This window comes from Canis lupus, chromosome 5, assembly GCF_011100685.1.
Source record: "Canis lupus familiaris isolate Mischka breed German Shepherd chromosome 5, alternate assembly UU_Cfam_GSD_1.0, whole genome shotgun sequence".
NCBI classification, from domain to species: Eukaryota; Metazoa; Chordata; class Mammalia; order Carnivora; family Canidae; genus Canis; species Canis lupus.
The window spans coordinates 39,321,649-39,343,162 of NC_049226.1; the positions used below are offsets into that span (position 1 = coordinate 39,321,649).

General features: G+C 41.6%; 1 protein-coding gene and 1 long non-coding RNA gene across 6 annotated transcripts in view; one reads left to right on the forward strand and one right to left on the reverse strand.

Moving 5' to 3' along the window:
- The window catches only part of LOC106558818, an 11,458-nt gene extending 8,145 nt beyond the window's left edge, over positions 1-3,313 (forward strand). Inside the window, exon 3 of the long non-coding RNA XR_005359567.1 lies at positions 3,259-3,313. This is a non-coding gene — a long non-coding RNA (uncharacterized LOC106558818). The remainder of the gene's footprint in view (positions 1-3,258) is intronic.
- The window catches only part of CDRT1 (CMT1A duplicated region transcript 1), a 35,840-nt gene that overhangs the window by 4,127 nt on the left and 10,199 nt on the right, over positions 1-21,514 (reverse strand). For 3 of the 5 annotated variants that reach the window (XM_038536955.1, XM_038536954.1, XM_038536958.1), the window contains exons 8-13: positions 15,728-15,849; positions 12,765-12,913; positions 11,610-11,752; positions 5,473-5,631; positions 2,411-2,679; positions 1,459-1,614 (exon numbers count right to left, since the gene is read on the reverse strand). In XM_038536955.1, the coding sequence (XP_038392883.1) occupies positions 1,459-1,614; positions 2,411-2,679; positions 5,473-5,631; positions 11,610-11,752; positions 12,765-12,913; positions 15,728-15,849 (998 nt within the window). The remainder of the gene's footprint in view (positions 1-1,458; positions 1,615-2,410; positions 2,680-5,472; positions 5,632-11,609; positions 11,753-12,764; positions 12,914-15,727; positions 15,850-21,514) is intronic. The other 2 variants (XM_038536956.1, XM_038536957.1) reach the window with 2 other exon arrangements.

Below are 21,514 nucleotides of genomic sequence, written 5' to 3' on the forward strand. Positions count from 1 at the left end.
GTATACAATATAGTAATTCAATCATTCTATACATTACCTAGTACTCATCATGACAAGCGTACTCTTCATCCCCTCCACCTATTTTACCCATCCCCCCTACCCACCTCCTCTCTGGTCACCATCAGTTTATTCTCTACAGTTAGGGGTCTGGTTTTGGTCTTTATTTCTTTGTTTGTTTTGCTTTGTTTCTTAAATTTCACAAAAAAGTGAAATCATATGGTATTTGTTCTTCTCTGACTGACTTATTTCACTTAGCATTATACCTAGATCCAAATGGAAATATTTTTCCTTTTTATAGCTAAGTAATATTCCAGTGTGTGTGTGTGTGTGTGTGTGTGTGTGTGTGTATGTACCACCTCTTCTTTTTTTTCCAATTCTTTTTAAATTTATTTATATGTGAGAGAGAGCATGAGCAGGAAGGACAGAGGGAGAGGGAGAGAGAATCTGAAGCAGACTCTGCGCAGAGCATGGAGCCTGATTGCAGGGCTAGATCTCACAACCCTGAGATCATGACCTGAGCGAAAACCAAGAATCAGTCACCTATATATCTGAGCTGCCCAGGCACCCCTATACCACCTCTTCTTTATCCATTCATCTATTGATGGACACTCGGGGAACTTCCATAGTTTGGCTATTGTAAATAATGCTGCAGTAAACAAGGATGTAATATCTTTCCAATTTTTATAGGTTTATTTATTTATTTACTTACTTACTTATTTATTTTAGAGAGAGAGCCCAAGCAGGGGTAGAGGGAGAAAGAGAGAAAAGCAGATTCCCCACTAAGTGCAGAGCCTGCTGTGAGGCTCAATCTCACGACTCTGAGATCATGACCTGAGCTGAAATCAAGAGTCAGATGCTTCACCAGCTGAGCCATCCAGGTGCCCCAATATCTTTCTAATTTTTAAGGGCAGTTATCCTTTGCCTCCGCATTGCCACTCCTAAGACTTTACACTATAGATATACCTCTATGGGTACATAAACATTAGGTATATTCAAGGATGCCCATTGTTAGTATAGCCCTCCTGAAACTTAGTTTTACCCTCACCTTGAAGCTGGTCTTTATAGGGAATTTGATTCAAAGAACCACTATTACATTAGCAAAAAATATTTGAAAGCAATCTAAATTTTTACCAAAGTCTCTCTCAAAAACAACAAAGGGATGTCCTATTCATGATGACACACCAGTCCAAGAAGTGAGAAGTCTCAGTGGCAGGCATGGGAGGCAGCCTGTGAGCCCTAAACTGGAAACACAGCTCTTCCAAAGGTTTTCATGCTGGACCTCAAGTTAGTAAGGAAAACCAATAACCCTTCAGCAAAGTCAGACATTTTACCCACTCTGAATTCTCAAAGATAAGCAAAGTCATTGACTTGCTGAAAAACTAGACAGGACAGACCAAGTGAGCAATAGAGAGACAGGGAGGGAGAGGATCTTGCCCCTGATCTGGAATAAAATATCACCATTGGTTGTATCTCCTGTGAGGGATTTTGTTTCAGAACTCTCTTGTCCACCATCTATGCCATTTGCTTCCTTAGAAACAGGACTTGCTCTCTTCTTGCCATCTCTCCGGGGCGATTTTAACTTTCCTTGACTTTGAGGTGCCTCTAATAACACTTCTAAAGGAAGATTAAGGAGGAAATCATAGTAATTACATAATTCAGTTAGGTCTAAATAATGGGGGCATAGCTGGTAATTTGGCTGATTTTCACCCAAACTATCACCTTGTTGTTTGTCGTCAGGTGACACTAGGTAAGTCGTCTGGAGCCTGAGGTCTGCATCACCTCCTGCCTCTTCTCTCACCCACTTTTTCAACTGATTGTCAAGCTTTAGGCATTATCTAAACCTACTGGTCTCTCTTTTCAAGACAGAGCTCATCATTTGTCGTGTAACACACCTGGACGCGATCTCTTGATGTTCTCTCTAGAGCCGCAGATCCAGTTTCACATAACAAATATGGGACAAGTGAAAGGAAGGAGTCTGGCATTCCACACACCACTCACACGCATGTACACACACGCGCATCTGCTTCCTACTAGTATTCTCTGGGTATGCATGTTATCAACCAGGGCTCTAGAGATAATACATTCTGCATAGAACATTTTTCTATGGTATAATAATATCTTGTCTCTGTTCTAAGGAAATAATTATGCAATCTATGTTTGAATGGGGGTGGAGAGCGTTGGTTGTTTTTCGTTTTAATGGCAAGTGGTAAGGGCCAGTATCATCTACTGTACAAAGATTCTAGTATGTTTGTAAACCCAGGTCTTGAAAATCAGGAGATTCTCTTGAGCTGGAGAATGGTCTCCCACCTTCCTTAAAGGTTCTCATACAGAAAAACTAGTCCTGCCAGCCCCCCCTCCCCAGGTGGTTCATCGGGTACCACTGAGGTGGCCTAGGATGCAGCTCTCTTACCTGTAGGTACCTTGGTTGCCTTGAGGAAAACTCGGGACCTGTAGGGTTTACTTAATAAGGACTCCTGGGCCACAGTTTGTTTACTGGACATGGAGTCCTTCAGGCTGAAAACCTGAGTGCTAGACCTGGAGAGAATTTCTGTGAGGCCATTTTCTTCCCAGTCATCCTCTTTATCCTTCTTCTTTTGTTTGGCCCGGTCCGGAGCATACTGCCACTTTATATTCTCAAACTGGAACATGAGAATATTGCTCTCCGTGTTGATCACCATCCTGGAACCAAAACAACAAGATTGCCCACAAAAGGCAAGGAGGCCACAACTACCCGGCCTCCAGCATTTCAAATACTGTCCCATCTGGGGCAGCCCCAGTGGCGCAGTGGTTTAGCACCGCCTGCAGCCAAGGGTGTGATCCTGGAGACCCAGGATCGAGTCCCATGTTGGGTTACCTGCATGGAGCCTGCTTCTCCCTCTGCCTGCTTCTCCCTCTGCCTGTGTCTCTGCCTCTCTATCTCTCTCATGAATAAATAAATAAAGTCTTTAAAAAAAAACAAAACAAATACTGTCCCATCCAATGCTAAGCCCAAGGGCCTAAGAAATGACTCTACAAACAGGATGGTGGAGGTGATTGGAGGGTCTGGAGCCATGAATGGTAGCAGGCCAGGCAACAGGGGTAATTCTCTTTAAAATTAACTGTAAGCAGGGTACATATGTTTTGATCACTTCACTTTTCAAGGTAAAATATTTTAAAATAAATTTCCGTTCATAGAGTGAGTGCCAAGTCCCTAGGGTGCCCAAAGCAGAAAGGTTAGGTACTCATTAATGTCTTAAAATTCACTCTTTTTTTTTTTAGGGCACAGCATCCAAATGCCATGTTTCGGGGATCCCTGGGTGGCGCAGCGGTTTGGCGCCTGCCTTTGGCCCAGGGCGCGATCCTGGAGACCTGGGATCGAATCCCATGTCGGGCTCCCGGTGCATGGAGCCTGCTTCTCCCTCTGCCTGTGTCTCTGCCTCTCTCTCTGTGTGTGTGTGACTATCATAAATAAATAAAGATTAAAAAAAATCAAATGTCATGTTTCATTGCTGTGATGGGGGTAAGGAAAATTCTGTAATGGGGAGGAATTTGCTCCCTCGTTGACCCTCCAGCCAACTCTCCATCCCTCTATCATTCCAGGGTCCCTTTGCATGTTCTACATTTAAACAAAACAGCTGCATTTTTATAAAGCAGGATGATTTCCATCTTCCCTAATCCACATTTCTATGCCCTGGTAGGAAAAGAACTCCAAACCTGAGCCCCCCAGCAGGGCCCCGGCCCCCCAACCACCCACTGGTTTCTGTTGTCCACAATGCTCATAGATCTACTCTGTGCCTTGATCTCCTGGAACCATAAACAAGAAATGGCAATACCAGGCGTAGGTTCCTTTCTGCTCTGAAATGCTGAATTTGAACCCCGTAACTGTCAGCATCAACTCTCTGTAAAAGTGGCTTGTTTTGGTTAGAAATGCTAGAATGAAATTTGGGGAATCATTCCAATTAGGAATCCCTTTTGGACTCCACTTTTACTCAGGTTCAGAGGAAATTGTCTCTCTTTGGATGTCATAAAAAAGAAAAGGGGATCCCTGGGTGGCGCAGCGGTTTGGCACCTGCCTTTGGCCCAGGGCGCGATCCTGGAGACCCAGGATCGAATCCCATGTCGGGCTCCCAGTGCATGGAGCCTGCTTCTCCCTCCGCCTGTGTCTCTGCCTCTCTCTCTCTCTCTCTCTCTCTGTGTGTGTGACTATCATAAATAAATAAATAAATAAAAGGTCAGGGGACTCCTGGGTGGCTCTGCAGTTAAGCATCTGCCTTTGGTTCAGAGCGTGATCCTGGGGTCCAGGATTGAATCCTGCATCGGGCTCCTTGTGGGAAGCCTGCTTCTCCTTCTGCCTATGTTTCTGCCTCTCTCTCTCTCTCTCTCATAAATAAGAAAGAAAGAAAGAAAAGAAAAGAAAAGAAAAGAAAAGAAAAGAAAAGAAAAGAGAAAGAAAGAGGGATCCCTGGGTGGCGCAGTGGTTTAGCACCTGCCCTTGGCCCAGGGCGCGATCCTGGAGACCGGGGATTGAATCCCACGTCGGGCTCCCGGTGCATGGAGCCTGCTTCTCCCTCTGCCTATGTCTCTGCCTCTCTCTCTCTCTCTCTCTCTCTGTGTGTGTGTGTGTGTGTGTGTGGCTATCATAAATAAATAAAAAATAAGAAAGAAAGAAAGAAAGAAAGAAAGAAAGAAAGAAAGAAAGAAAGAAAGAAAGAAAGAAGAAAGAAAGAAAGAAAGAAAGAAAGAAAGAAAGAAAGAAAGAAAGAAAGAAGAAAGAGAAAAGGTCAGAGGTGATTTTTTTTAATGGGATTATTACCTGGTAACTGAAAAGTGTCCCTTTATTGAGAATTCTTACCAACCCTGCCCCTTTAAGATGGGAAATAGCACTAGTATAGTAGCATTAAAAGGAAGGCAATCAGGCTCAGGAAAATTAACTGATTTCAACTGAGCCGGTGCAAAAGTTAATTCTATTTGGGCATTTTCACAAAATATTGCCTTCAACCTAGCCTATGACAAATACAATACTACCTAGAGATAGTCACAATTCTGGTTTCTGTAAACTAACCTGCTCAGCTCTGCCCCACTGAACACTGGACCCCCTGCTAATACCATCCCATACCCTCCTATGAGTCTCTTTGCACCAGGAGTGAGTATCAGAGACAGAAGGTCAGAAAAAGAACGCTCTGCAAGCAACAGGGGCTACACATCGACAGCGGAGCCACACTGTACTCACTGCCTGATTAGCCCAGACATCCAGGACAACTTAAGAGTAATGCAAACCCTGCTTGCTAAGTTTTGTGCAAAGTCTGATTAGCCACTCTCCCAAAATTATTATTGCCTTTCTACAGCCAAAGTATTAACTTTCTACAGCTAACATTGTAGGGGGAGCACCCACTCTCGCCTACTGCCGGCAAATGCAGGGCTGGTGTCCCAGAGGAGAAGAAAATCATCCAAACGAAAGAGCTCAAGGCTCTGACCTCCACGCCTACCACCCACCTGTTGCCCTGAATAAAGAAGGACAGCACAGGATCACCTCTGCCATTGGCTTTCATCACCTTCAGACAGTTCCCATTTAGGAAATTGTAAATGCGGATCTTGCCATCTGCACAGGCACTGATTACCCGGAGGAAGAGTAGAGCCACGTGGAGCACTTCCCTGGAAAGGAACAGAGCAACAGGCAGTACATGTCGGCTGTCAAACTGCTGGGGTTTGTTTGTAAGCTTGGGGTATGTTGTGGGCATGGCTGGGAGGCTTTGGTCACAACTGCCCTGCATGTGATGTTTGCCATCATTTCATAATTCTGGATGCAAACCTTTAACCTTCAAGACATGGTTGTGCCCTCTCCTCCCCTTCTGCTGTAAGTTTTCCACCAATCTGGTCGCAGTGCCACAGGATAGCAAGAAGCAAAGGCTTAGGTCATGGGTTTGTGGGATTTTTTTGTCTTTTGTTTTGTCTGATCATAGATTATCACATATTTCCTCTTACAATTTGGTTCCTACCTGCTGGTTTCTACAAAAGTCATGCAGAGTAGTGCTTGATGTTTTGATTACTTTTCAAGCAGCATTTATAGATAAAGAACAGAACAGATGGGAAAATGATCATCTTTATATGAAGCAAAAACCTGATATTTCAGCAGTTTCATTGAGGGTCTTAAATTGATGGCTTCTGTTCTTTCAGTGAAATATCCCAAAAGAAAATTGTTCCCAGGGATGAGAGCTCCCTTTTGTGGTAACCAGCAGAAACAGAGAGAGGACCAGGAGGCTTAGATGCCTCCAACAAAACCTTCCTACCACGGCTGTGGCCAAGTGGGACTCCAGGAGTGTGGAATATTCAATTCTGCAAAATACAATTACCCCATTCCTGTTAAGGATACTATAAAGTTGAATTTGGTGCCACCAATTTGTTAGATCTTATGTGCAAAGCAAGTCCTTTGATCCCTGCCATCTGTACCCATCCAAGTCCATCCATGGCCCAACTCATGTGCTACCTTCTCCATAAAGTCACACTTTATTTCCATTTCCCCTTTCCCATAGACACATGCACAAACCTCAGGTACACTGTTAGATTCTCTTGGGCAGAACACATGTCTTACTCATCTTTGCATGCCCAGCACCTAACACAAGTCCTAGCCCATAGAAGGTCCTCAATAAATATCTGTTGAAAAGGCAAGTGTCAGCTCAAGTTTCAGAGTATGATCATTGATACAGTAGATTCAAAGAATGACATCCACCCCATACCATTTGGCCTTAGCCCTGAATCATATCTAAGGGCCAGATTAAGACGTTTCAAAGCCCCAACTTCTAGCAAAACAGAAACAACAAAGACTTTGAAAGGCAGCAGCATGCTTAGCATGTTAAAGGACAACAAAAAGGCCAATGTGGCTCATGTGATAGATCAATCAATCAAATGATGACTCACTCCACAGTGTAAAATAAGTATAAGAAAGTCCAACAAAGTTCTAGTTTTATTTTTAAGATGGAAACATAAAGCATTTATTGGTGCCTTAAATGCATCTTAGTCTACTTGTAGGAAAATCCAGAGCTAGGAGAGATACCCTATGATAGAAGGGTTTGTCTCTTTCAAAAGTATCTATTTTGATCTTGCAGAGCTAGACCTGCACTTCTCATAGGCTCTGATGACATTTGGTAGTTCAGCCTATACCATTATAGCCTCGTGATGGAAAGCATGGGCTCTGGGATCAGAAAACCTGGGATCAAAACTTGATTCTACCACTTACTGACTGTGTAACTTTGAGAAAGTACCATAACCTCTCAGTCTTTAGTTTTCTCCTCTATGAAAAGGGGTTAAAGGGCAGCCTGGGTGGCTCAGCGGTTTAGCACCGCTTTCAGCCCAGGGCATGATCCTGGAGACCCAGGATCAAGTCCCACGTCAGGCTCCCTGCATGGGGCCTGCTTCTCCCTCTGCCTGTGTCTCTGCCTCTCTCTTTCTGTGTGTGTCTCTCATTGAATAAATAAATAAAATATTTTTTAAAAATGAAATGAAAAATGGAGGGTTAGTGATTTCTGCCTCAGAGGACTGCTGTCAGGATTAAATTAATGAAGGCACCTTTCAGACAGCCCAGTATCAACCCAATAATGATTATTATGATCCTATCATAGCCCAGTCTCCTTTCAGATTTTATCTCACCCTAGAAATAAGTCATTTCTTTCTTAAGTCTCCTTTTTTGTTCCTTCTTTATCAAAAGACACTGCAGAGAGTGATGTCAGGAAGAATAGTGGAAGGAACTCCAAAATCCTTCCACAAAACCCTTCCATAAAAGCAATGAAAAAACTAGCAAAAACTATCACACTCAATTTTTTCAGAACTCTGGAAAATAACCAAAGGCTTACAGCAACCCAAAGAGCACTCAGACAAAAAAGAATGGCTTTGTCCCAGTACAAAGAGTGAACTTTTGATATATTGACTTACCCGACATGGTCCCATTTCCAACCCCCAGCTCAGTGGTAACCATGAAAATAACAGCCCACATTCCTGGCACTAGAGGAAACAGAACAAATTTCCTTTACAACAAACTTCCTTTACAGCCTCTCTCAAGGCTTCCTGGAAGACTGGCTCAAGAAGTTTGTCTTTATTTTGCCATAGTAGGAACTCACCCAATGCTAAAGCCACTAACTTGGCCGATGGGGGGAGGGGGACAGGTGGAGGGGGCACAGTATTCCTTGAAATCCTTCATAGGCAATTATTGTAGTCACTGCTGCCTAAGGCAATAGATATCCATTAGATCAAACATTACACTAACCAAAAAGCTTTAAAGTTAAAACCAGGAAATAAAATGTCCATAAGGATTTTGAAAAGTTCAGGCATATTCTTGGGACTCTATGTGGCCATATACAGGGTTGTACACATACTGAGGAAAGACCTGAAAAAGCCCTAAGCTCTCACTCTTAGCTGACCTTAATATTCTCCACAAGCAAAAGTAAGAGCAGAGTTGTAAACTGTCTGGCTGATTGAAAGTTTCCCTCAACAGGCACACAGAGCTCCTTGGCAAAGAGTGGGAGATATTTTACTTCCAGGTGTTCAAATAAACCTTATTCCAGTCAGTGCACTACCCAGCTAATAGAATAGAGGTTTCAGCAGTCAAACAAGACACCTATACAGACTCACTAAACAAACACACAATAAAAAACACAACCAACCCTGGGAATGGGGAAGAATATGATTTCCAGAGACATCATATTAAAATATGCCAAACGCCCAGTTTTCAAATATATATATATATATAAAGCATAATAAGATACTAAAGATTATAGAGAGGAAAAAATTTAATCAATAGCAACCATCTACAAGGAAGCCTAATGGTTGGACTTTCAAGACAAAGACTTTAAATCATCTATTCTAAACATGTTCAAATAGCAAATACATGTCTACAAAACTAAAAGAAAGTATGAGAATAGTGTCTCACCAAATAGAGAATACCAATAGAGTTAGAAAATACTTTTTAAAATGTTCAAATAGAAATTCTGGAGTTGAAAACTATAATAACTGAAATGAAAATCCACTAGAGGGACTCAACAGCACATTTATGTAGGCAGAAGAAGCAAAAGACTTGAAGAGGGGTCAATTTAGATTTTCCAGTCCAAAGAACAGAAAGAAAAAAGAATGAAGACCAATGAAGAGAACCTCAGAAGCCTGTGACATCATTAAACATCAACACATCATACTAAGAGTTCCAGAAAGAAAGGAGAGAAAGACGCAGAAATATTTGAAGAAGTAATACCCAAAAGCTTTCCAAATATAATGAAAAACATTAATCTACAAATCCAAGAAGCTCAACAAACCCAAACTGTGATAAAGTTAAGAATTCCACATCTAGATATATCATAATCAAACTGTAAAAAGCCAAAGTCCAAGACAATATTGAAAGCATCAAGAGAGAAGCACCTCATCCCATAAAAAGGATTAACAACTGATTTTTCATCAGAAACCAACAGAAACTATGGAGTCCAAAGGCAATGAAATGACATACTCAAAGTGTTGGAAGGAAAAAAAATAACTGTAAACCAAGAATTCTATATCCATCAAAAGCATCCTCAAAAATGGAGAAATTAAGACATTCACAAATAATCAACACTGAGAGTTCATACTAGCAAGAAATGCTATACAGGTTCCTTCAGGTTGGAATGAAAGGGCATTAGATAGAATTCAAATCCACATGAAGAAACAAAAGAGCATCAGTAGAGGTAACTACCAATGTAAAAGACAGTATAAATGTGGGGTTTTTTGTTTAAAAGTCTTTTTTGGGGGATCCCTGGGTGGCTCAGCGGTTTAGTGCCTGCCTTCGGCCCAGGGCGTGATCCTGGAGTCCCAGGATCAAGTCCCACATCAGGCTCCCTGCACGGAGCCTGCTTCTCCCTCTACTTGTGTCTCTGCCTCTCTCTGTGTCTCTCATGAATAAATTTTAAAAATTAAAAAAAAAACATTTGGATCAAGAAGACAGAAGGAAGACCCTTTTCTTCAGTTCTTCTTCCACCAAAGGACAGATAGCATGACACCTACATTGTATTCAAAAGATGGGTAACAGTCCCATCGTTAGATCCCTCCAGCAAGGCAATCTGCAAATTGGTCCTCATTACCAATCAATTAGAAACATTTATTGAGCACTTCCACGTGCACACCACTACTACAGTTGAGTGGAAGAGGGGCCTCACAAACAAGAACACTGACCATGTCCTCCCCATGTCTATGGATTTGCTGTAACTGTGAAGGTATCAAGGACCAATGTGAATGAGATGTTGAGGTTGTCATTCAATGGCAATAGAATGGTCTGAGAAGGTCTCATTGCTGAGGTGGAGTAGGAGGCTCCCAGGTTGACAGAATGGCTACCAAACTTCGAGGTTTGCTGGGAACAGGTTCTTTTCCAATACCTAAACTAAATCCTACAGAATCGTGCTTGGAAGGTTTTAAAAACATATAGTTAAAATTTTCAGGTGATGTCATAAATATTGACTCTTTCAAGTTTTGATGATCCAGATAACATGCTAAGAGGCTTACTGGTCATCACATAAAGGTTGGATAAATCACGGAACAGAAGCCCTGCCCAGCACACACTCATCAATAATGTAGTCATACACCACCAAGAGTAAACATACACATGTATACTCAAATCCCCTCCTACCTCCCACAAAGTCAGCGTGTCTGCTCAAGAGGTTCTTACGAAGATATGAGGAAATCTAGGGCCATATTTTACTAAACAACTATCCCCAATAGATCCCCTAGAAGATCCATTTATACTTTTAATCAATTAAGATAGTATTTTGTTTCCCTAGAGTTTTTAATAGTGCACTCAGGGGAAGAAGCACCATTTGTAGTGTATAAGAGTGACATAGCCTATAAACCCATGGCCATGGCAGAACCATTAACTGACCACAATATCCTTTCCAAACAAGCTCAGATGTGACCTCAGACTACTTCTTAATTGGCTCCAAGCAGCCACCACCACTAAATTGGGATTGGAATTGTAAAATGAGATCCATTTGCTGTCCTAGAATAAAACGTAGCCAACATGGGGCACCTGGGTGGCTCAGTCAGCTAAGCATCTGCCTCCAGCTTAGGTCATGATCCTAGAATCCTAGGATTGAACCCCATGTCAGACTCCCTGCTCTGCTTCCCCCTCTCTCTCTGCTCCTCCCCCCGTTCATGCTTTCTCTCTCTCAAATAAATGAATAAAAGCTTAAAAAGAAAGAATGTCACCAACAGACTCAGATGAAAGCTCCTTTTTCAAGCCCTTATTTTTAAAACTTTGGCACTTGGATGATTTTAAGCCTTTGTGAACATAAGCTTCTTGGGGTAAAGACCAACTCCAAGTATTTTGTTTATTAGAACTGGCATTTTTGGGGACAGTTCTGCCAATATTCATAAGTTTGGTAGACAACAGATATAAACGTATCATGTGTGTCATAAACATAACATTTCAATAATTCCTCAAAGTCCACATCTAGTACTGCTATTTCTTAAGAGAAATAAGTGACAGTGGGAGATGAAATGGCCAAATGGGGGCAGAGTGGGGATAAGTAACAGGCAGAGGGGACAAAAGGTCAGCAGAGAGCAGAAGGGACCAATCTGCCAAAAACCAAAGTGTAGGCTATGAGGGAAAAGGCTTTCCTGGTACCTACTTTGGATGCTTGAAGGCCATGAGGCACCGCTCATACTTTCCCACCATGCTCCAGGCCATGACCAGGCCATCAGCACTTCCCGAGAGGAGATGCCACTGGTCAAAGCACAGGCACTTCACGGCTCCCTCGTGGCCACTGAGAGTCTGCAAGAGAAGATGCCTCTGTTTCCAGCCCATCTTCAACTCAGATTGCGAGTTCTCCAAGGGCCAAAGCTGAAGGCTTCTTTAGGTGAATTGCAAAGCCACACTCTGCCAATCCATGACTACCACTCACTTGGTATTTACCGGAGCCAACTTTACTTTTGTTCTAATAAGGCTAGTGGTGTCCATGCCTCCCTCTCTCCAGAGCTCTGTTCCCATTGAAGGAAGAATGTGGTCAGGGAGAGGCCTTGCTCTTGGTGGATCTGTAGCTGGGAACAGGTCTCATCTTCCTGGAATACTAGAGAGGGCCAGAATTCACCACCCTCTGCTGCCGCAAGGTGTAGAAGGTGTAGGGCCAGGCATTCCATCCCCAGTTCCTTGCCAAGACCAGAGGACACCTGGGGTGTCCCTGCACCTGTAACTGCTGGTTAGACCATGGTGACAACAAGATTGATGGGAAAAAATCCACCACCCAGGCCAGCAGATTCTCACTGTGCTCCTGTGCTCCTGGCACAAATGTATCTCACCACCACCCACTAGGGCCAGGGGGGTTTCAAACCCAACATTTTTGTGTGTGTGAACATTCAAGCACTTCCAAGACAGCCAGTGTTCTCTTTTCACCAGAGAGTGAAGAGAAAAACCACTGTGACTTTGTTTGTTCCCTTACCCCATGCAAGAGTTGGGGTAAAATGTTCTAGAAAAGGAAAAGTCAGTTTACCTCTGCTATTAAAAGACCCTGAACCCATATATCATACCGAGTCAGAATGTAGCCTTCTACCACCACCTCCATGAAAATGTGGGTCATGTGATCCTTGACCCTCCACTGACTCCAAATGGCCCCCTTTGGTGGAGGGCAAGGAGGAGCTTCCACATCAGCTCTTCAGGACCACCCTTTTGGAGACTGTAAGTTGATAGCTTTAGGGATTCTGGGGAGCTCCATGGGGGAGGCCGTGAGTCTCATCCAGTCCATCACCACTAGGGTGCCCCTTCCCCCCACAACTTACTTCCCTCTCACCTTTACTAGCTGGGCCATGACAATGTGCCACACTTTGACCAAGCCCCGCTCGCAACTGCTCACGATGTAGGTGTCGTTGATCCTGGTGGCCAAGATGGGGTCTTTGTGTTTAAATGTCTTCAGACACTTCCCTGTTTCTATGTCCCACTCTGAAAGGGAAGGGAAGGGGAAGAAGAGGGGCATGAAGGCAGGTTAAGGTAGAGTTCCATACCCCATCACAGAAGCCAAGCCCATCAAGTCAGACCCTAGAAGGCCATCACCCAGCCCAGCAGGCTCACCAACAGCTCTGTGTGCCTCCAACTAGAGCTCCCGACCATGGGCCCCTGGGAGAGCCAGCAATGCACACACCTTGCCTCTAAACCTAGAATTTTGTGTTGGGGTCCAAGTGCTAGACAGCTCATCTCTAATAAGCCTCCTTCTTGAGCCTGAAAACTACTTGCTATTGAGTGGACTCCAAGAAAATCAAGGCATGTGTTCATGGCATCATTGCTTCCAGACACTATTCTCCTGACTCACTCTTTCTACCCCCCAAAGAAAAGAAAGCTATCTATCCTTATTTACATTTTAAAATATTTCTGAATCTGACTTTTGGATTTTACTAACTGACAGATTGCCACAGCTGGGGGCAGGCTTAATGCTGCTTCTATATAGATGGTGCTGGAGCAACTGTCTAGCGTACTGTAAGTGTTGGGAAGTATGAAAGTAGAAAGGTAGGTGGGAAAACAGAGCTTAAGGAAAAAACTGAAATTAGGCACCACAAATTCATCAGGCCCAAAGCACCTCTCAGGCAACAGGATGCATAATCTAAGACAAAATAATAACCACAGCTGATACTTAACCTATAGCACTTACGAGCCAGGCACCATTACAAGTGCTTGACATGTATTAACTCCTCTTCACAAGACAATTACTATCATTATTCCCCACCACACAGATGGGGAAACAGGCATAGAGGGGTTCAGTAACCTGGTCAAGATCATGCAGATGATAAGCAGATAGAGCTGGGTTTCAAATCCAAAGATTCTGGATCCAGAAGCCATGCTCTTAACCACATACATTAGATTAACCCTAACATATAAGAATGTTTTTCTTCATGTATTTTTACATATCCATTAGCCCTTTTATCCAATTAGAAAGAAGAAAATTGAGAGGCACTTGGCTGGCCTAGTAGGTGGAGCAAGAGACTCTTTATCTTGCGGTTGTGAGCTTGAGCCCCACATTGGGCATAGAGATTACTTAAAAATAAAATCTTCAAAAAAAAAAAAAAAGGAGAAAGTTAGAAGATAAATTAAAAGAATCTATGGGGCATTCCAGGTGGCTCAGCGGTTTAGCGCCACCTTCACCCCAGGGCCTGATCCTGGGGACTCAGGGTTGAGTCCCACATCAGGCTCCCTGCATGGAGCTGGCTTCTCCCTCTGCCTGTGTCTCTGCCCCGCCCCCCCCCCCGTGTGTGTGTGTGTGTGTGTGTGTGTGTGTGTGTGTGTCATGAATAAATAAATAAAATCTTTAAAAAAAAGAAAAGAAAAGAATCTGTGGGAAGGTGCCCTTGTTTAAAAATTTAACAAAGGGCGCCTGGGTAGTTCAGTAGCCAAGCATCTGCCTTTGGCTCAGAGCATGATCCCGGGGTCCTGGGATCAAGTCCCGCATCAGGCTCCCTGCATGGAGCCTGCTTCTCCCTCTACCTGTGTCTCTGCCTTTCTGTGTGTGTCTCTCATGAATAAATAAATAAAATCTTTTTTAAAATAAATAAATAAAAACTTAACAAGTGGGAGGTTACATTTCAGATCTCTAATTGTCTCTTTTTCCTTCTATTTTGGTAACCGAGGCAGGTGGGAGGACCCCAGGGGAAGTAGGCAGGCTGGGGTCTGGGGCTAGGATTCTATAGGATAAAGCTCATGATGCAGAAGGCCCTTGATAATTTGGCCTCAACAAACTAACTAGCCTTATGTCCAACACCACATGCTGTAGTCCAGCCATACCAAGCAAGGGGAAGTTCTAGAAATACATCATTTTTTCAACCTTCTGTGAATTTGCCTGTGCTGTGCCTTCTGCTTATAATGTTATATATTCTCCCTCTGCCTGTAGAACTATTTATCCTCAAGGCTGCACTCAAATAGCACCCTGTCTGTGGTGCTTTCCCTGTTACTCTTATTTCTATGGTCCCTTAGAATTTCACATGTTGGGGTGCCTGGGTGGCTTAGTCAGTTAAGCATCTGCCTTTGGCTCAGGTCATGATCTCAAGGTCCTGGGATAGAGCCCAGCATCAGATTCCATGCTCAATGGGGAGTCTGCTTGTCCCTCTCCCTCTCTCTCTGCCCCTCCCCCTGCTCATGCTCTCTCAATCTCTCTTTCTCTCAAGTAAATGAAAATCTTAAAAAAAAAAAAAAAGAATTCCATGTGTTGGTTAGGAACACATGATTTAGAGTCAGACAGCCCTGGGTTCAAGTCCCCACTCTACCACTCAGCAGCTCCAATTCAGGGCAAGTTGTTTTTCTCTCTGAATTTTAGATTCTTCATCTGTATCCATGCCATAGGCTTCTTGTGAGGGTTAAATAATCAATATGTGTAAAGCATCTATGTCAATCACAAAATTAGTATTCAATAAATGGCAGCTGTTATTATTCACATATTTATTATAGCCTCCATTGCATACTCATGTATCTATCCCCATTAAGAGATTATGAGCCTCTTGAGGAAATAAAAAGCCATATTGAAAGGGCCATATTATATTCATTTTTTACCTTAGCACCTAGCAGTGTCTAATATATTGTAGGTATTCCATAAATAGTCGTTAAATGAATGGATCAATAGATACGTGGATGAATGAATGAATGGATGGTTCGATGGATGGTTGGATGGATGGATAAAAGAATGTCTTCCTATAGAAATGAGCAAAACAAGTATTTTGACAACCCATGGATTTGGGGAAATTTCTGAGAAAGTTTAAGGAATTTCTTTCTCACCTTTCACCTGGCAATCTCTTGCTCCAGATACGAGCCTGTTCTTATATAAATCCATGCAAGTGATTGTCCCCTGGTGGCCATTGAAGATTCGTATACAAGCCCCACTTTTCAGATCCCAGAATCTGTGGAATCAGGCCAAAAAAAAATGTTTTTGAGATTTTTCTGAGGGCCCAAAGGGATCATACTGTATATGACTTCCCTTAGATCAACATTTGTTGAAAGGCAGCAAAATTCGTGGTCAAGCTTAGAGTCAGAGGTCTGGATTTGAATCCCAGTTGCAGCTTTGGGAAAGTTACTTAATTTGAATCCCGGTGTGACTTTGGGAAAATTACTTAATTTCTGTGTAAGCTTCATTTCCTCATTGGCAGAATATAAATGATAACTATGATAGTTACACGTCATTGGGGTTTTGTGAAGAATTAAATACACAAATGCAATGATTGTCAACTAGGAGTGATTTCCACCCCTAGGGGACATTTGATAATGTCTGAAGACACTTGGCTGTCTCAAGTGGGAAGAGAGATGCTACTGTTATCTAGTGCATAGAGTCCCAGGATATTGCTAAACATCCTCTAATGCACAGGATAGCCTCCACATGAAGTATTTTACAGTCCCAAACTGAGAAACCCTGCATTAATTCATGTAACATTGGAGCAATGATCAACATGTAGAAAATGCTTAATAAGTGTTGGTTGGTATTAGGTGGAAGAGTTTCTAGAATTACCATCAGGCTTAAAATCCATGGCACTGATTCAACAGTAGGGCTGATTTTCAAATAAGAACAAAAGAACAATTTACTTCAGTCACTTAGATCTAAAATATTTTATGTGTATTTCTAAGACATATCTAAGAGATATATAGGAACATGTATGAGTCACACCATTTTTAATAAGCAAACCTGCCTGAGGTCTTTGAACTATCACTGATACCTCCACTTCAGCCAGTTTGCTTTTGTGACAGGGCAAAGTGTAATATTAAGATATTGGGCTCTGGGATCCCTGGGAGGCACAGCGGTTTGGCGCCTGCCTTTGGCCCAGGGCGCGATCCTGGAGACCCGGGATCAAATCCCACGTCGGGCTCCCGGTGCATGGAGCCTGCTTCTCCCTCTGCCTATGTCTCTGCCTCTCTCTCTCTCTCTCTGTGACTATCATAAATAAATAAAAATTAAAAAAAAAAAAGATATTGGGCTCTGAAGCCAGGTTGTCTGAGGTACAATCCCAGGTCCAACACTTACTAGCCGCATGATCTTGGATAAGTTAATGAACCACTCTATCTCAGTTTCCTCACATGGAAATTGGAGATAATAATGATAGTTACTACCTCATAGAGTTATTATGAGACTCGGCACATAATAAACAATTAATAAATGTTTCTTTTGTTTTTCTTTGAATGTGCTAAGCTTTTTCTTCCAATATTCCCAAAGGTCCTGTGGCTTTAGCTGTCTGTCAGAGCCTGCTATGCACCCACAGTGCATTTAATGATATCCCACTGGCCTGGAAAAAAGCAAGTTTTGAATTTCTGTTTCTAGCAACATGGCCAACCACGTGTTCAGGTTGTTTTTCTTAATTTGTGCAGAAAAGATATTTGATAAACACTTTTAGAGAAATAGGAATAGGGATACCTGGCTGGCTCAGTCAGAAGGGCATGTGACTCTGATCTTAGAGTGGTAAGTTCAAGCTACGTTTTGGGTACAAAGATTACTTAAATAAATAAATAAATAAATAAATAAATAAATAAGCTTTAAAAAAAATAAAGAAAAATAGGAATAGGAATAGAAGGAACTTCCTTGATTCCACAAACTTATAAACAAAGAGTCATAACAGCAAGCATTATACTTAGTGAAAAAACTATAGATGTACTCCCTTCAAAAAGGAGAACAAGATAAAGATGCCTGCTCTCACTGCTTCTGCTTAACTGGAAGGTCTAGGTAAAGTCAGAAAGAAAGAAAAAGAAAAAAGTAGCATATAAGTATTAGAAAATAAGATAATTATCGTAATTATTTCTGTTTGAAAGACTATCAGCATAGAAAAACCAAATCAGCACACATACTTTTAAAACTAATAAGAGAGGTTAGCAAGGTTACTGGATACAAGAACAATCTATAAAAAATCAATATCATTGGTATAGAGATACCAGCAATAATCAATTTGAAAATATAAACAAAAATAAGATACTATTCACAATAGCAATAAACTTATATAAAGTTTATAGATATTAGGGATCCCTGGGTGGCGCAGCGGTTTGGCGCCTGCCTTTGGCCCGGGGCACGATCCTGGAGACCCGGGATCGAATCCCACGTCGGGCTCCCGGTGCATGGAGCCTGCTTCTCCCTCTGCCTATGTCTCTGCCTCTCTCTCTCTCTCTCTCTGACTATCATAAATAAATAATAAAAAATAAAAATAAAAAAAAATTAAAAAAAAAGTTTATAGATATTAAATAATAATACACAGACTTAAAAAGAATAGATAGACTTTTATAAATAAAATTTTAATATTTTTTAAAGAATTTATTTCCAAGTAATCTTTACATTGAACGTGGGGCTTTAACTCACAACCCTAAGATTAAGAGTCGCATGCTCTACTGATTGAGCCAGCCAGGGACCCCTATAAATAAAACCTTAAAGGTCTAAGAAAGAAAAAAGAAATGAATGTGTTGACCAAATTAGTCAATAAACTCAATGCAACCACAATCAAAAGTCTAGTTTATATTTAAGTTAATGAACCTACTCTAAAAACTAAAAAAGATATATACTCTAGCTAAGTTACATTAAAAAGAATAAAAGTAAAAGAAAGAAGAAGAAAAGTAAAGAGTAGAACTTGCCCTACCATCATATATTATAACATTATCCTAATGCATAGTTAAAAACAAAACAAATTAAAAGCTAGAATGTTCCTGATTGACATCTCAGCAAGTTATTTTGTGGGTATCAACAAGGTTATTCTCAATTTTTACGGGAAGAATAAATCCTAGAATCGCCAACACAATACCAATGGAGGGAAACAAAGTTGGAAAACTGACACTACTTGACCTCAAGACTTACTGCAAAACTATAGTAGTCAAGATGGTGTGGTATTGGTTAAAGAACAAATAGATCAATCAATGAAACTAAATAGAGAGCCCAGAAAGAAATTAGCAGAAATATAGTCAACTGGTTACAAAGATAATACAATGAAACAATAGTCGTTTTAACAAATGCTACTGCAACAACCCATAAGCAAAAAAAGTGAATGTAGGCACCGACCTAACACCCTTCACAAAAATTAACTCAAAATGAATCACAGACTTAAATGCAAAGTGTAAAACTGTAATACTCCTAAAAGATAATGTAAGAGAGAACTAGCTGACCTCGGGTATGGCAATGATTTTTTTAGATAAAACACCAAAAGCACAATCAATGAAAAGAGATAATTGATAGGCTAGACTTCATTAAAATTAAAATTTCTGCTCTGCAAATGACAATGTCAAGAAAGTGAGAAGATAAGCCACAGACTAGAAGAAAATATTTGCAAAAGGCACATCTGATAAGTACTACTATCTGAAATATACCAAGAACTCTTAAATCTCGACAATGAGAAAACAACTCTGGGATGCCTGGGTGGTCCAGCAGTTGAGCCTTTAGCTCAGGACTGAGATCAAGTCCCGCATTGGGCTCCCTGCAGGGAGCCTGCTTCTCCCTCTGCCTGTGTCTCTCCCTCTCTCTGTGTGTCTCTCATGAATAAATACATAAAATCTTTAAAAAAAAAAAGACAATAATTCTGATACTAGAATGATGGATACATGTCATTATACATTCGCCCAAATTCATAAAATGTATAGCACCAAGAGTGAACCTAAGGTAAACTGTGGATTTGGGGTGATTGTGATGTGTCAATAGATGTTCGCCAATTGTAACAAATGCCCCACTCTGGTGGGGGATGTTGGTAATGGGGAAGGCTGTGAATATAGGGGAGCACAAGGTATATGGGAAATCTCAGTATTCTCCTCTCAAATTTGCTGTGAACCTAAAACAGCTACATAGAAATTGTCTTTTTTTAAAGATATTTTTGATGCAAGATCAGAAAAACAAACCAATAGTCTAGAATAGAGAACTCACAGAGACACTCTCATGTATGTGTGGGGAAATTACCATGTGATAAAGAAGGTACCACAAGTCAGTGGAGGACACGTAGATTCCTTACTAAATGTTGCTGTGGGGGAAATTGCTTGCTTTATTTCAAAATAAATAAATGAAATGGAAATTCTACCTAACACCACGTACCAAGTTGGACTTGGTTAGGTTAAAGAACTTAATCTTAAATAGGTTAAAGAACTGAATGTAAAAGGTCAAACTATAAAGTTAATAGGACAAGGGGTGCCTGACTGGCTCAGTTGGAAGAATGTGCAACTCTTGATCTTGGGGTCATGAGCTCAAGCCCCACACGGGGTGTAGTGATCATTTAAATAAATAAATAAACTTTTAAAAAACTTAAAAACTCAAGTTAATAGGACAAACTATTTTTTTAAGATTTTATTTATTTATTCATGAGAGACACACAGAGAGAGAGGCAGAGGAAGAAGCAGGCTCTGTGCAGGGAGCCTGATGTGGGACTCGATCCCAGGACTCCAGGATCACACCCTGGGCCAAAGGCAGGCACTAAACCACTGAGCCACACAGGCGTCCCAGGACAAACTATTTTAAAATATCTTTGTGAACTAGGACTAGAAAGACTCATAGACAGAAGATTAAAAGTATGGATAAACTGATACATTTTATTACAGCAATATAAATAATTTTTATTCAGCAAAGGACACTATAAACAAAGTTAATGGAGTGATGAAGGAATAGATGATATTTGCAATTTTTAAAATGACAAGGGACTAATAATACAAAGAAGAAAATGTAGAACTGCAAATCAAGAAGAAAATTAGAGGAACCCCAGTAGAAAAACAGGAAAAAGATACAATCAGGCCATTTATAAAAGAGAAAGCAAACTTATTAGTAATCAAAGTATACAAATGGAAATGATTTTACACATATCCATCTGGTATTTGGATGCACATATCCAATATTTTGAAAAAGGAAATTAAAATCTAGATGATGCCCAGTGTTGGTAGGGAAAGAGATACAAGAGGTCTGCTAGTGAGAATATGGACCCATACAGTCACCGTGGACTCCAGTTAGTACTTGGTCAAATCAGGTAGCACCTACCCTATATCCCAGCAAGTCCATTCCTAGGTATATATACCTAAGAAATCTCATAATGTCAATAAGGGGACAAAGATGCTCAAAGCAGCATTATTTGGAGCAAGCTGGTGTCCTTCACTCGGGAAGCAAGCAGGTGAAACATATTGGAGTACTACATGACTAACCAGGTGGTAATGGGTACATCTTTGAAACATAGGATGAGGGACACCTGGGTGTCTCAGTGGTTGAGCAAGTGCCTTCAGCTCAGGGCATGATCCCAGGGTCCTGAGATAGAGTCCCACAGGAGCCTGCTTCTCCCTCTGCCTGTGTCTCTGCCTCTCTCCCCGTATTTGGGGACAAGATCAACATTTAAACCAATGGACATCCAGTAAAGCAGATTGCCCTTCATAATGTGCATGGGCCTCATCCAATCAAATGAAGGCCTAAAGAGAACAAAAAGAACAACCTCCCCTTACTCCAACAGCGGGATTCTCCAGCAGACCACCTGCAGATTCATCGGCACCCTCAACTCTCCTGGGTCTCCACCCTGTGGGCCCACACTGTAGATTTGAGACTTTGCAGTCTCCATAATCACGTGAGACAATTTAGTATAATAAATCTCT